The sequence below is a fragment of the Rhea americana genome, unplaced genomic scaffold, assembly GCF_003343005.1.
Source record: "Rhea americana isolate MKP2758 unplaced genomic scaffold, rheAme1 scaffold_51, whole genome shotgun sequence".
Classification (NCBI taxonomy): domain Eukaryota; kingdom Metazoa; phylum Chordata; class Aves; order Rheiformes; family Rheidae; genus Rhea; species Rhea americana.
In genome coordinates, this window is record NW_028186657.1 from 1,904,362 (window position 1) to 1,921,111 (window position 16,750).

Genomic DNA, 16,750 nt, shown 5'->3' on the forward strand with positions numbered 1-16,750 from the left:
CTGTGTGCATCCCTTGTCTGACCTAGGCTGCGGGATATATTTGCTACCAAACCAAGATACTTCTCAAGTCCAGCATAGGAGAAGAAGAACTACAGATTTTTCTTCCTCCGTTAGGTCTCTTAAACAATAGCAAGACGTGAGACTCTAATGTGACTAATGGCATGTCAAGAAGCAGAGCTCCAACTTGTAAACAGAAGGGACCATCACCAAGTGAGTGGGGCAAATTTTCATTTCCTGGACAATGACAGAGGGCAGAATTATTTGTCACTAAAAAATCTTTACTGGGGAGCATAGGGCCTTACAGTGATGGCTAAAAGGGAGATGCTTTGTTCAATTTTCATTTTCTGATGGACTCTGATCAAAAGGAAGAAAATAATCAGCCACAAAGTGGAGCAAATTRACTCTATCCAATTCATCTCCAGGCAAGGATGGAAAAGGAGCAAAGAGTAGAGCTAGTTCAATAGMAAAATGAGAATTACAGAGAGATTCCTAAATCAACTAACTTCACACCACCACTGTTTTGTGGGTGATCACAGCTGCTACTCACTGCTTGTGAATATCCTTGACACTGCAAGAATTTTGCCTTGAATATCTTTCCTCTTGAAAGTTACACTAGCTTCATTTCATTTTTGTCCTGACTCCTTTTTCTTCCCTCCCCAATAGCTAGCAGCTCCTTCTCCTCTGAAGTGGCATTAGTTACTGTGGGAACTAGGAASTGGCCATGGACCACTGTGACAGCCATAAGCAAGCAAGGCAGTGGGGCCATAGCACAGCCTCCCATTTCAGGGATGCTGGGTACAATGTATAAGGACTCCCTCTCCCTAACTACTGCTGAGGTCTGTAATCAGCTGGGATCCCCAGCGGCATGTCCAGCATCCCTCTCTGCTTTTGGAACCTCTCTGGGGCCGGATGAAGCTCCCATTGTTTGTCTTCGTCARCACTGAGGGTTCCTGGCATTCTCACTTAGGCTTGTGCAGCCTAAGCGAAGTAAAATGACTTTTGCCCAGGTCTGGGTTTCCAAAGTGGCCTTCTTCCAGTTTGCAGTTACAATTAGCTACATGTGTCAGCTGCTAATTTGTCCAGGAAAATGGCTGTTTAGTGTTCAGGAAAGCATCTAGCATGCTGTGTATGACACAGAAGTTGTTTTAATGCCTGCACAAAACTGTGCTCGTGAGACTAGGCACTAGACACAAATGTGTGGCTAGTTAAAGGCTAAACTTCTAAAAGTGCAGTGTAAGGTGCAGTCTTTACAGTCSCATGGGACTCACCCATGCTGGCATTCAGAGTGAGCAGGAAGGGCCACAGGGCCCCCTTGACTCYTGGTAACTTCCCATCTCTCCAAGCATTTCCTTCCTTTGCGTCCATGCATTTCCTTCCTTTGCTTCATGGCAAAGAGCTGCTGTGACGCTGACTGACTCTGCAGGGCCTGGGGAGAAATTCAGTCAAGGCCCAGAGATTCATATGTGAAAAAGCCCATCTTACGTGAGATAAATCCATCATTCCTTTATAGCTGATCTGCTGTCACAGACCTGTAAAAGTCATCTCTTCTATATGGATCTTCATTCATATCCATGTGTCAGTAGCTTTCGTGTAGGTCACGAGCCTGTACTGYGGTGGGAGCTGGGCCTGCTCTGAGTGCACAGATCCTGTAGCAGAGTGTGATGGTATCTGCACCATTTACTCTCTACATACTCATTGGTGATGCTTAGATGAGACCTGTCCCCCTGGACCTCTTCTGTTCCCTCAAAGGTCTCTGAATTATTTTTTCATCTCCCTTGACAGAAGAGTTTGAGAAGAAGAAAGCAGGAATCTCTGTTATGTGTTTAAAAGTGGACAAGGTAGCTGTGCCCTGGACATCATCGCAGCCTCCTGCACCCACCTCAGTGCAGCTGCCCAGATTGATACTGCCAGGACAAGGGAAGCGGAAACCTCCTGCCAGTATCCACTCCCCTAACAGACACAAGGGAGCACTGCTCTCTCTTTCCTGCCGCTCTGCTTCTTGAGACATTGATGTTAATCACGCTTGTAACTGCCCTTATTGCCAGTGCTCAAGGTGCTCCTGAGATAAGATGTGTTGCTCATGCTACTAATGTAAATGAACTGGCATAGCAAAAGAGAACAGAAATGTTGAGAGCTCAGCAGCTGCTTGATGGACAGATTCTCTAGAGTTGCCAGGGGTGCTAGATGGCTTGATTATGGAGATGTTATTCAGCCATATCATTAAAAAGAATATAAAGTCCTATTTTCAAAAGCACATCACTCTCTTAGATACAATGTGGAAAGAACAAATCAGCTACCTTCTTGTTGAAGTAAATGGGCAATTTTACATCTCTGAAGGTGATATGTGTACATTCTCCTTGCTGTTCCTAGCCACTGAGCTTTTTCTTTTTTTCTTTTTTTTCTTCGTTTTTTTTTTAATCTGGAAATACTACCAACAACTTCATTTGCAAAACTGTCTGGTTTGTTCAGTGGAGCCAAAAGCTCCCCAGACATTTCCACTCCACTGCCAGTGCAGTGATTTGGAGATGCATTCTTGTCCTAATTGGAAGAAAAATGTCAAAGAATAGATCTTCTACTGAAACGTGGGAGACTAGGATTTACTCATAAACATAGCATCACTTAATATTTTAGGGTAGAGGTGAATGATGGATGAAGGAAGGGATTTTTATTCGGTGCATTCAGAAGGGTTTCTAATGTAGCTACTCCATGACTTTGAACACATTAGAACAGGATTTAAACTGAGTGGTGCACGCACCCCACTCCATGAGTGGAAGAATTCGAAAGCTGACATGAATGTGTCAGAGCAGAGACCTTTTTCTTAGAAACACAAGTAGAAGTACAGCATAGTAAAACCATAGGAGAAATCAGAGCAGCAAGCTCTGTGGTGAAGGCATAAACACACCCAGGTCAGCCTGAGAAGCTCCTCAGGCATTCAGGAGAGAAGGGTGCCCCAGGAAAGTCCCTAGTCCACTGAACACGCCTCGCTAGCTTTCCACCTGTCGCTGGACTGTGCTACCACCAAACCACTCCACAGTGATTCCTTCTTTACTGGGCAGCCTGCAGTGAAGTATTATTGCTGGCCCTAACCATCCTTCAGGAAATCTAATGCCACCACCTACAGCTTGCTGCTTTCTCTTTGCTACTGAGTCTCATTTCCTAGGGAGAGCTTACAYGAGGTAAGCTCCTGGCAAGTGCTGGGAACAGGCTAAATGCTTTATTGCAGTTATAGATCTGCACAGGCAACCTCTTGCCATTATATCAACAACATATATTACTAGGAATGGGCAGTGGGAGCAGAGGAACAGCCCTCCTTACAGCAATCTTTTTCTTGTGCACTTCCTAGCACTTCCTAGCAGGTGAGGCAAACACCCATCAGCCAAGACAACCTCTACTCCTTAAACTCCCCAAGAGGGAGCATTTTAAAGCACCTAAATGATTTAAACCTGTCCAGCTGCTGCTGAGGCATAACTAGGAGTTGCACAGTCAGCTCCAACTGCAGCTGATGAAGCCTCAACAGCAACCCTCTATTTGTCACACTCCCAGAACAGTTATAGATCCAGAGCAAGGCAGGGGAGAGAGAGAAGGCAAACAAACAGGTGAGCTGCTCACCAGGAAGGATGAGATTTTCTTCAATCTGCATGGCATTTTTTTGTAGTCTGTAGTAAAGCTTTAGAGAAAGACACATGAGATTCTCTCAAGTCCTGCTTGGCAACAGGGACGCAGTGACAGGGTCTTGGTGGGAGGGAAATGGGGTAGCTCCCTCTCTGAGGCTGAGAACCCAGTTCAGCTGGTGAATGTCAGAGAAGTTCCAGGGCCCAGTTCTCTGTGCACTTCTGCACAGGCTACTGATTGCTAACACACCTACAGGGATTTTCTAAGGTGTAAACTGCACAGTCCAATGCTTAATAATAGAGACAGTGCTACACACCTSAGTGACTGAGATATTGCCAAAATGTGCATCCTCCAAGAGGGCTGTAGAGACAGTTCTCCATGAAAACTTCCTTCAGCCACAGCCTTTTACCTGGCAGCTTTGCCTGAGCCAACGGTGAAGGAGGTTCTTGGGCACCAACAGGGGCTGGGACCATTGCAGTCTGAGTGCAGAGGGCACTCTACGCCCTCCCCTCGGGCTTTTCTTCACCAGGAATAGGACGACAGTTCAGGTAGTACTTTCACACACACACCTGCCTCTGCCAGGAGGTTCAGGAGTTGAGGCCAACCTGATTTCCTGAGAAACTGATTATAAGCCAACTTTGCACTGAGTTATTTGTCCTTCCCAGCCTCTCCTCTGTGTTGTTTACAAACCAAGGCCTTTTCACAGGATCTGACATTAAAATGACAATTATCCTAGAGGCACCTTAAAAGTATGCCCTGGAGATCATCAGGAACAGAGTAATGCTGTGGACAGGTCATCAGGATGTTTGACAGACAGCATAGCTGGAAAATGATGCTAGAGCTGACAGGCTGGAAAGTTTGGAAAACCAGCCTGTCCAAGAATTGTCAGAGAAGTCCCAGATGCTCTCAGATTGGAGAAGAGAGGGCAGGAGGTTATCGCACAGCCTTTACACACGGTTGTGTTTTTCCATGGGGAAATCCATTGGTCTCCAATGGAGGGGACGGTCACCTCGAGTCCTGGGGCTGACCTTGCTCTGGCAGTGACCACAATAGCTCACTGGGAATGTGTTACTGCTGTGACACCAGAGCAACTGGCTTCCTGGTTAGAAAGGCTTGGGAGTTCCTACAGCTATTGGGGAGGGCAGTATCCCTCCTAGGGGAAACTAGTCTGAAACTAGTCTGACCAAGAGAATCTGCCTGGCATAAGGCCCATTTACTCTTTTTCTGGGTGACTGGTGAGGCATTTTTTCATAAGAGATCCAAAAGTGCAGAGTACCCTTGAGCTATCTAGTCTTTCCACATGTCACTAGAAGTTCAGCATGGTCATTATCTGCCATAATAAATCTCCTATCTGTTCAGAGAGGTACTGGTACACCTCATCCTTACCAGCCATGGTAAGGCTGTCTATCATCTCTGTCTCAAGCCTTCCATCCTTCCAGTATGCACATGGACCACCTGGCCCCACTGGCTTTGCAATTTCACTGCCTGGTGCAGAGTCTGAGGTGGTAAAGTCAAAGGGGACCTTTAGGATCAGCCCTTCTGCTTGTCTGACACTGGCCCTGCAGCTTTGCTGAGTAGATGCTTCTTTAATTCCTCAGATGAATTAATTCTGCAGACTTGCATCTGCCACAAGGCCGGCAGGAAATTACTCAGCTAATAGTAGGGAGATGGTGGTAGGTGGAGCCTGTGTCCATGATATTGAAATAATAAATCATTGTGTTAGTAACACACAGCCTTGMTTTACAGCCCTCCTAGCCCTGCACTTGCTTTGGTGCCTTTATCATGAAGTGATCAGTGTGAGAGAGGTGGACAGGTCCATGCTCTCTTTCTTCTTTGCCCAGCCCTTTTTGCCAGAACTGCTGTGAACAAAGAGAAATCAGTGCTGTAAGGAAATCACAGTCCTTGTCATATCTGTGGGGTTATGGGAATGGGGGGACTAATGGCAGAGTTGTTCTCAGGAAAATACAGACTCAAGTCTACGGACAACCTGAGTGAACACCAGCTTCTGTGGGTCATTTGCTTCAGGTCTCACTGAGCTCACAACTCCCTGTCACCTCACACCTTCAGTTCTCTGTTTGGAGTGAAGGTGTCCCATAAAACCTGCCATGTGCCTGTTTTGCATTTTCACAGCTCTCCTGGACTCTGAGCAGGAACTACATAAATAAACAACTATTTCCCACTACAAACGGCTGTGGGAACTCCTGCTCTGACAGTAATCTCATCTGTGCTATCTTGTGCCCGGCTGTGCCCATGAATTATCAGCACTATTTTTATTTCCTGCTGTGACTTTGTGACCCCATTGGCATCATAAATGTATTTGAAGTCTAACTAAAACAATATAGTTTTCCCCATAAATTATCTTGTGAGGGAAATGATGCCAATGCTATTCCAAAGGGGAGACAAGGTTCATGATCCTCACAGGTAACAAGGACTTGCTGGTTCTCTTYTACTCAAACACAAAAGTTGCCCCTTTGCCCTTCTGCTCAATGGCTGATGCAACCTCCCTGCAGGGTTGCCTCACGCTCCCATGGGCTCCGGGATCAGCCTTGGAAAGAGGGGCTGCAGCCCTGAGAGCTCCCCGCTTGTGCCTGTGCCAAGGCCACACTCACCCGCTCAGCCCTGCCAGACTGGTACGGGCCTCTTCAGTCCATTTACTTTTGTATTGACATTTACAACCTAACTCCGAGGACCTGCAAGCAGCTGGGCATACTATAGTCTTTAATTCATTTAAAAGAGCTTTTGACCACAGCAAGAAATTTTTCAGAGCAAAAGCAACAAGTTTCCTTTTCCCACGCTTTATGTACAACAGTCTCCTTGCATTGGGCTCCGAAAACTAGAGTTCCCTTTGGCTGGATATCTTTGATGCCCCATTTCTTAGATGAGGCAAGGGGAATAGTCACATATTGAATATGCAAAATATATGGTATTTTTCAGATGGAGTTCTCTAAAGAAAAGTTATTTTRGTGCCTGGCAATCCTGCAGAGCCTCGTAGCACAGAGCAATGTCTGCCTTGCAGGGAGGCAGAAGCAGGTTGAATTGAACGCTGCTTGTCCAGGCTGAGCAGAAAAGAAAATGTGCCCTGTCCAATTCTGTACTGCTGCTTTCTCCCATGGCACTCTCCTAGTGGTACTTCATATGCTGCACTGCAGGCATGATGCTCCTGCTTTCCATCACCAGGGCACCAAGAAGTGTGGCTGTTCTCCAGCCTTCCCAGAGACAACATCCCTCAGCTCATCCCTGTATCTCGCTTCTCACTGAGTTAAGCTCGGGTCTCACTTGCAGCACTGTGACTCTGACCATAGTCATGGTCTGTAAGGGTCACGTATTTGGAAGGTAACATAGCTTATGCCAAACATCAGGAAAACTGTGGCCATTACTAGCTATGGCATGAGTGCTCTTGATCTACAATTTATGAAAAGCAGCAAGTGATCTCAGAAACAATTTCTTTCAAGAGAATCTGTAATTTCACTCCTGAAAGTCACATGAATTCCTGCCTGTGAATACCAGCAAGGAAAGGCATTTCTCTTCCTCTGAAGCAGAATGTCCTGAGCCACACAAGTGGTCTGCACAGCAACTATCAACTGAACAAACTCAGGGCAGTTTTCTGAAACTGATTTTTTTTCAAAGAAAATGCTTTACTGTTGCTTTTGTTTTGTGGCCCCTGAGGCACTATTAGACTCTAGGTTGCAGGCTATTTAGGAGATGCATGAGTGTCTGTAATTTGTTCCCCACCCTGACTCCAAAATGGATGGGGGGGAGAGATCAGCCCAAAATAAAGATGGCAAATGAAGAAGGTACATACGGGCAAGTGAAAGAGTGAGCATGTGGTTTTTAAAAACAAGCCTGATGCACAGCTGCACAGCTAAGGCAGGGATCCTGCCCCGTAGGCCCAACAGGCCAGTCATGGGACAGAATCAGCCCAGATCTGAGCATTGCCAAGGGAAGGTCTCCTGCTTCACTCGTCACCCTGGTCTCTTTGTCACCCCAGTTTGAGCAAGCTCAGACCATAATCACCCCATTGCCACATTTCTGAGGAGGCAAGTTAGTGGCCTTGCAGCCTTGGGACCCAGAGCTGCTTTGGGATGCACATTTCTCTGCAATGCAATATCCAAGAGACTGGAGCACAAGAGGGGTTTCCTGCTCCTACTCTTTCCCTAATTCTTCTGGTTTGGGCAGTATATTGACACTATGATTGTCACCTGTCTGAGCACCTAGAAAGAAATTCCGCATTACAGGTAGAGAGTAGAGAGCACAGGGACAGGGCCCACAGACAGGGACATGGATGGGGCAGAGCAGAGGGAGAGAGGGAAACACTAGCTCCAGGCTTTGCAGCACAGCTCGCTCGTGCCCCCCAGTGACCACAGGAGACAAATGTTCTTGCAGGACCAGAGAAGCAAACATTGGGCAGGGCAGCAGAAAATGACAGCAGGTTTATTGTATTTAATTTTAAAAGTGACGATACATAAGGGAGGCATTTTGTTTAAAAGTTCCTTGTGAAAGTCTAGAGTCTTATGTCACTGCACAATCTCTCTTGTTGTCTTAGCCCTTTCCAAAAATCCTTCTTCGGGCAGTAGGTGCACGAAACCAGCATGAAGGAGGCCTGCATCCAACAGCAGCCACAGGTTTCCAGGGAGAGCGCAAATCCCTCTCAGATGCAGCTCCGAGTTGTGTTTCTCCATGGGGAGAGGGCTGGTGGATTAGGGAAAAGTACCACTGTTTCTTCATTATACGATCTAGCACCCACGGCCAGCCCCAGTGACAGACATCCAGGGCTCCAACTTCTCACAACTGCCCTCGGCACAGGCTTGTACTACAGCAACAAGCAAGGTGGTCTTGCCCCAAAGGATGGGCTCAGCCTAGACTCTCTTTATCCCCCAGCCTGGCCTGGACCAGGGCTGTTCCACTGCTTTGTTGGCCAGCAGCAGGAATTGTGCTGCACTGAAACAGAGCAGACCCTGCAACTCAGAGGGTGGGGATGGCATAGCTCACACCATGGCTATGAATGGTGAACTCACGTTCAAGAGCAGGGCTATGCAGTCTGCACTCATTGCCAAGTGGGATGGGGGATGTCCCTTTGGAGGCAGTTTTCAAGCTCAGGCCAGTGCAGAAGCATTCATCTGTGCTGAGGGCACCAGTCTGACACACCTGTTATTTTCTGCCATTCTCTCATTGCCTTTCCTGTAACCCTCTCTCATGCCCAGCACACCTCTTGCTTATGTAGAGTTGTGTCAAAGGGCCATGTTTCCCCTCTCAAGCTTCATCATGGGACAATCGGATGATGCTTGTGCAATCTCAGTGCAGAAAACCATGCCATCGCTCTTCTGGTCCCTAGCTAGTTTCTCACATCCTGATGGATAAGCAGAGCAGTTTTACTCCTGCTCCTCCGTACTTCCAATTTTTCACTTTGTGGCTCTCCAGTAAGGAATGGCCAGCCTTCACTAACACATTTAAGCCATTCAGCCTCTGCAGGAGAAGGGTTAAAAGCCATTTAGACTTTTTATCTGCTTGACTGATCTTGAAATGCCTCTCAGATTATTTTCCTGTTGGTAATCTCTTCTGAAGTCCACACCTTCCCCAAAACTTTTACCTAGTACCTGCTTACAGCAGTTCATTGAAGTCTTTTTTACATGCTCTGAGTGTCCTAAAACTGCTCTGAAGTATATACCAAGTCCATCTCCAGGTGAAACCATTCTTCACACATGGGTCTACAAAGATGCCTGGAAGTTCAGGTCTTCAGGGTCCAGGAGAGCATCCTTTCTCTCCTGCTGCACATGGTACTAACTTTCAGCAAACTTCACTGCATCATRGACACTGTGGAAAGCCAACTGGCTGCCACAGTCTGTCTTGCCAGCCCAGCCTCCCTCCTGGAGCAGGTGGCRGATGGAAGGGTTGCAGCTGGCCAAGAGTACCTTATAGTCATGATGGATCTCCTTTAGCAGAGAGAAACCCACCGTATCTATGAACTGCATAGCCCCACAGTCAATGATTAAGGTGTGTGTATCTATGGAAGGAGGACACACATTCGCTGGAGATTTCTCAGCTCTTTTCTTGGCCGATTTCAGACAGTGAGATCTGGTGCACAAAAAGCTCTTACTCTTGCCTGTGTCTGCATTTGCCTGGGCTTCTGCCTTTCAATGATCAGCAGCCAGTAGAGCAGGGTTTACCCCAGTTTTCTGATAGAGAACAGTCTTGAAATAGTCCTTGTTGGTATAGTAAAGGAATGATTCAAAGAGGAAGATCTTGATGTTGGCAATACTGCTGAGCTGCTTGTAAATGGATTGGTCCTCATAGATTTCTGAGTTGCTGACCTTGCCCAGAAGTGTGGCCCTGGGTCTCTGCGTGTGGAAGATGATGAAGAGCAGAGCAAAGCAGACACCCACAAGGAGCCCAATCTCTGTGGAGATCAGTGTGGAGGCCAGCATGGTCATCCACCACACCACTGTGTCCACTTTGCTGAGCTGCCACATTTGGGGGTGTCACAGAACTTCTTGAGGACACCCCACAAGTTTACGATGGTGATCACCCCCAGGATGGCTGTTTGCAGTGAGTAAAAGAGTGGAGCAATCCACAGCAGCACGAGCAGCAGCASCAAGGAGGTGACCAGGCCAGAGACCTGTGCCTGCGTTCCTGTGGATTCCTTCAGCAGAGTCTTGGTTAGGGCTGCAGAGCTGGCAAAGCAGTAGAAGAAAGAAGGGATCAAGCTGCACATGCCAATGGCAACCATCTCTTGATTGGCACAAACAGCATAGCCATGGTTTTTGCCAAAGATTTCTGCCAGAGAGACAGTCATGGCAAAGCCAATGATAGCAATGGGTAGAGCATCAACTGCTAGGCTGGAAAACAGTTTTGTATCTGATAGGGTGGGTTTCCTGAAACCAGTGGGGATGCCCCCACAAACAGCAGACTTATATTGCTCTTCAAAGTTGAAGTAGTACAATAGCACAGTAGCTACAATGACCACTAGCAGCTCTACAGGGAATGGAGCCTTCATCCTGTCTTTATAYTGGTCATTGATCTCTTTGACAGACACAATAATGGCCAAAGCAACTAGACTGGTCACCATGTCACAGATGCTGGTATTCCGGATGTATCTGAAAAGGTCAACCCACGTCAAGATGAAGGACCCCACCCCTTCGTGATGAGGGATTTTCAGTCCCTGGAGATACTTCATCTGGGAGGTGATAATGGTGAGGCTGAAGCCACTGAGGAGAGGTTCTGACAAGTAGACAGATACAAAGCCCARCTGTAAAACCCCCAGCAGGATCTGAAAAGAAAGCCAGTCATACCTTTAACATCCATGAGAAGGGCTGGAAGAGGTGACCAGCAATTTATGTCAGTTGCTTCCACTTTAGCATATCTGGTTACTCTGTCTGCTGAGCATTCAGTATGAGACAGAGGAGTTTATCTTAAGTAATCATTTTGGTTTATGGAAAACTACAGAGACCTAGAAGACTTGTCTGTGTCTTGAAAGGCCATACAAAGAAGACCTCAAGGTTCCTGTCACTGCTCCTTATAAGAAACAAGGCTGTACCTAACACTGAGAGTCCAGGGGTAGCTAAATCAAAGCAGCTTATGAGTATCACTTTGTGGCAAAAACAGTGTGATGCAATGAATTTTTGTTGTCCCAATGAAAGGGGTTGAAGTCGCCTACTAACAGCTGGGCCCAGGTAGTGGAGACATTTCCAGGGAGCATGGCCTTTAGAGGAGTCCCTGCTGATGCAGGGACTTGCTTTAACTGGACAGCAACCCTAAACTACACCAGGTCCAGGACTGGGATGGTGGGAAGGTGGTTCACAGTTCCCTTCCCTCCCTTGCCAAATCTGATCCAAAGCATGTTTCAGACACATCTAAGGATCTGGCCCATCATCTGGAGAAAGCACAACCCTGAAGTCAGGGTTTTGGAGTGTGTTTGGAGTTTTGCAAATCATTACAGTTCAAGGACGTCAGGGTCGAGTCATTTCAGCTAAGGTTTTTTGTGACTTAGGTCTGAACTGAGGCAAAGAACAGAGAGGAAACAGCATAATAGTGAATATTTGTACCTGGTAAAGACCAACCAGAAAGCTTAAGGAAAGGGCCACAGTGATGGCATAGCAACTCCTGTCACAGGCACCTGTCTCATTAGTGGAGGAGGTGGAATTCCCCATCAGCAATAAGCCTGCATTGTTGTCACTGTACCCTGCTAGCTGAAGGTGCCGATTCACAGACTGCCCAMTCATCAGGCACAGGACACCAAAGGAACCGACAAAGTTATGGCGTGAAGTGGCCATAGCAAAGTAGATGATATTGCAGAAGAAGCTGGTGTAGATTCCATAGATGGGATCCTGGTTCGCTAATAGGGAATACGAGATGGACTGAGGAATGGCAACTATCCCCACCAGCAGCCCAGATATGACATCCCCAAGCAACTGCGTCTTGACATTGTAATGGGGAAGCCAGTCCAACACTGGGAATAGGTGACAGAAGAAGGAGATGATCGTTTGATGATTGCATTGGCAGACCTCTCTGGCTTTCTTTAGGATGAGATCCTGGGTGCTGACCTCCACAGGCTCATATTCCTCCAAACTGATGTGTATAAAATGGACAGGGGACTCTTCTGGTGTGAGGCAGCTCACTATGTCTTTGCCCTTTCCTGACTTCTGACTTGCTGGGTCCTCCATTGCACCAGATCTAAGACAGGAGAGCAGGCATGACTATGAAGTATTGCATTCACGTACATAATGTGCTTTGCTCAGCTTCAGGGCTCATGCAGATTGTATGGATAAATAGATGAAGACAAATAGCCTCAGACAGATCAAATCTTCCTGTCATACCAGTTGACTAGTTTGATATCAGTTATGGACCTGATTAGCCCTGAATGACAATGGTTTATACTGTATTCACACTGCCATAGATGCCCACACTGGGGACAGAACTATGGAGAACACCATTCTCCTCACAGACACAGCTCTTAACTGGAAACAGGACAGTAGAATCTTCTGAGATCAGAAAATACTCCTTCACTGAAACTAACACTCCTTCAAAAATCTTGAATGTTTTGATGACACTTCCACTTAGGCAAGAGCTATTTTGAAAATGGTGAAATATTCCATGTGGTGTTCTAGGAATGCAACATGTGGGTAAGAGAAGCCAGTTGCAAATTAATTCTTCCTTTAAAATTTTGAAATATGTTATGTATTAAAAACATTAGGCTCTATAGAAAGGCTTTCAACCGAGCCTAACCATTTCCCTTCTGCTCTCTTCACCCACCATTAAATTAAATAGGGAAAATCAAGATTTTTTTGTTTTGATTCAAAACCAAATTAATTTTGAAATCACAGATTTTTCCTGTGGAAACAGGGAATTCCAGTTTCCACACTGTTCTATACCATGTGTCTCTATGTTGGCAAATCACTGGTAAATCAGAACTAGATTCTGCTATTATCACTTCTTAACATTAGTTTTGACRAATGATTTTCATGGTTTTGGCATCTTTGTGATATTAATTATTTGTGCTGTAACTACTAGGTTTTTTATAGGACTGAACTATCCCAATTGAATAATGAATTTTTGTAATAAGGACAGAAATGCAGAATGTATGGCAATGTTATGAATTGCAACATACTAGTGAAATGGTAGAGGTCTAGAATCATAGAATGGTAAGGTTGGAAGGAACCTCTGGAGATCATCTGGCCCAACCCTCAGCATAGGCCATACAGGGATTGAACCCGCAACCTTGGCATTAGCAGCACCACACTCTAACCAGCTGAGCTAAACCTGTCCCTGACTAGAAGCAATTTCAAAAAAACTAAGTATTTTCTGAGTGCTGCCAGGTAACCAGCTACCCTTTCAATGATTCTGTCTTATTGACTGGAAATGATCAAACTCATTCACTTAACATAAAATCATGTTGCTGATCTCTGACCTTAGGAGATTCCTTAGAAAGCTCACCAAATCGTGTTTCTATGCTTTCTTAAAGATCATCTCATTCTGAATAAGGCCGATGATACGATGTCTCTGGCTCCTGGGAAATTATCAGGAAAGCCACCCTCCCTGTAAAGCATGGATGAGACAAGAAAAAGAGAATTACATTGCTGATTTGCTTCAAACTGGCCCATCACAAGGCTGGTATTTGTAGAATGAATGTGTGCTGTTTTTTGATCTGATTAAATAATATACATACTTCCCAGAGCTACTTCAAATTTTTCAGTCAAAATGCAACTGCAACAAAAAACAGCTTTCTGTCAAAACCAAGCAATACACACATAGAAGTATACCGTGTCTCCTGAGTGGAGGCCTAGCCTGGTTGCAGTTTGGAAATGGAAGCAGGATAATGAGAAATCCCCTTCCCCTATCCTACAACCTCATCTCACACGACTGGTCCCACCCAGAGCTCTTACCTCTGACTGCATGGAGCAGAGGGGGATACACTGTGTGCCTTCTTTGGGTCCCTCGGAAACTATTTGGAGCTTCTCACCTGCTGACTAACCTGTCTCCTCACCTCACAACCTACATTGAGAAGAGAAAGCATGAGGTAAACAATTGCAAACCTGATTCCTTTCCCTTCCTTTTGGATTGGATGTTGCTTCTCTCTGAAGAGAACTGAATTATCCAGCCAAACAATTTGCCTTTTTATCTAGCTCCAGCTGATGGAAACAAGGTAAACAGACACACATGGCTGTATTTTGAAAACAAACATGTTTCTGAAAGAGTATTTTTGATGAAAACTTGTTCTGCCCATTAAGAATGATTTAAAGAGTTTAGATAAGTACTCTTGTCAGATAACAGTATTGCTAGGATCTGGAGATGTGTTTCCTAAACAAGGAGAACAATGCACAGAAATCTTCCTGCATGTGCTATTGCGTGGCTCCTTCATCAACCAAGTACCCTCAGCTAAGTCCTACTGCACTTTTTCCACTGACAGATTTTTATCTATTCCGGACAAGATTTTGTCTGAATTATTCCAAAAGTACTTTTCTTTCCTGGTAGCTTTTCTATCAGTGTGTTCCTACCAGGCACCACCACACTGTCCAACCTATGCACTTTGCTACATACAGCATAGCTGCACAGAGACACAAAGGTGCAATTGCATCCCAGACCACTCTCTGAGTGGTTCCACCTCTGTTGTGCCAGACCACATTCACACATTTACAAAGAGCCAACAACGTGTTGCTTCAGAATGGCTTTGTACAAGGGAGTTTGCACTGAARTTGTGATCACAAAGGTTATTTCTAGCTAGTGATGGATAGAACTTGGTCTGTGTGAGATCTGTCCAATCTACATTTTAATTGTGCCTTATAGAGACCACTGCATAAATCAAAGGGGATTAACATGGTGATCATGGGATTATCATGAAACAAAATCCTCAAGTACTAGCAATAACTGTTCACTTGCGCTCCCTTCCAACTACCTACATTAGACCTCTCAGCATAGTCTCATCTCCATTCTCCATTGTTTCTTTCCCATCTATTGAGTCTGTAATATTTTGGCAGGATGTGCTGTTGTCTGGTGTAGCAGGACATAAGTCTGGCAGTCAGGCAGCTTGGTTCCTACTTCTGCTTCTGTCACTGACTGTGTTCTGGGCTTGGGAAAGGAACTTAGAGCCCATGGAGTAGGGAGAGATGATGTGGGGTAAGGAGAGATGACATTTTCACAAGTCTTTGATTTAGATGCTGAGGAGACACTCTGAGAGAAGAGGAGGGGAAGATCTGCCTTTTGGATTATATTTATCTCATCAGTGGAAGAACATCTCAGTAATTAGAAGTAAATGAGTGAGAAACATCAGTGCTCTCTGGCAGCAGGAAAAAATGAGAACATGTTGTAGGAGAGACAGCTGCTCAATGTATTTATCTATTTATACTAGACTCTTTTTCCCTGCCATTTCTCTACAGTTTATATCTTTTCAGGTTTGTCTGTTGATAGCTCCCCTTTCCCTATTCCTTCTTTCACTAATAGACTAGCTCTTTCCTTAGCCTTTTTATTCATAGTGTCCTTAAAAGATGACCTTTTCATATGCTTTACATTCCTTGCTAGTCATACCTCATATTGTATCTTGGCCTGTTTGATGTTGTCTCTATTTGCTAATTCTCCTTTCCATCTTCTTCCTTAGTAAGTGAACCAAACTCCCACTTTCTCTGATTCCTTCTTGAAATTCAATCATTGCATAACTGGTGGTTAAGTGGGCCTGGTCTTTTAAGTCTGTTTGCTTTCTAGGATGAAACATATCTGAGCACAATCTATTCTTTGATTTTTTGATCTTACTTAGGAAGTAGTCATTTCCAATTCCGTGTCTCCAATTTTGCCATTCAGCATGTTCAGCCTCACTATCCACCATGAAAACCCTTAGTAGTCTTTCTATTTAAGACAGTATCTAGACTATCTTTAACTTCTACTCTGCTTTCACTATCTGGCAGTTCTTTTCCTTCCAAGTTTTATCTTCTTTTATGTAGTGGAACATTTTTGTTTGTTATCATTTCCTCTACCACTTGATTTAGCTGGGTAAGTCTTCATTTCACTTCTCACCTCTCATAGGCATAACTTTCTTTGCTAATCATTTCTTTTCTCCATTGCCTGTAGTCTTTTTGTTTTCTGTCATCCTTTTTTTAATGTGACTATCCTTTTAACTAAGTCTGAAGCCTTCGCTACATGATCTTTTCCCTTTCTTGGGAGTAAAATCCCAGTTATTTTTGTCCCTTCAACTTTAAAATGTGACAACTTTCTAAACTTCCCTGGCAATTAAGTTCTTGAGCTCTTTGTTCCAGTTGGTTTCATTGTGTCATTAGGTTCTTAATGCTGAACTCCTTGAAATTGAGGGCCTTCATTCTACAGCAACTTTTGCTTGGTCTTCTTTGCAGTGGAAATTTACCTAGTAGACACTGAGGAGAGGTCATTTTATATTCTCCATCCAGACAGTGAGGATATAAGAATGTAACTCCTTGCACTGAATACTGTATACAACTCTGAAATCACTTCCTCTGTATGAGGTAAGGTAAGAAGGGTAGAAACTAAAAACATTTGACATTTGCTCTTGAAAATGTACAACAGACAAGCTTAAAAAAGCAACCGACAACAGAACTTCATGGGACCTTGAGCTGGCTAAGAGTGCAATGCCCTCCAAACACAAGGTCATTGTAGTTAAACTAGTAAAATTACACGTTCGTTT

The 16,750-nt window shown here is 45.0% G+C and overlaps 1 protein-coding gene across 1 annotated transcript; it reads right to left on the reverse strand.

Moving 5' to 3' along the window:
* Positions 1–9,317: 9,317 nt before the first annotated feature.
* Positions 9,318–12,269, reverse strand: LOC146588467 (sulfate transporter-like). The gene is given in 3 exon segments (XM_085317840.1): positions 9,318–10,081; positions 10,084–10,876; positions 11,652–12,269. Coding segments are annotated over 3 exon segments (2,175 nt in total).
* Positions 12,270–16,750: the final 4,481 nt, after the last annotated feature.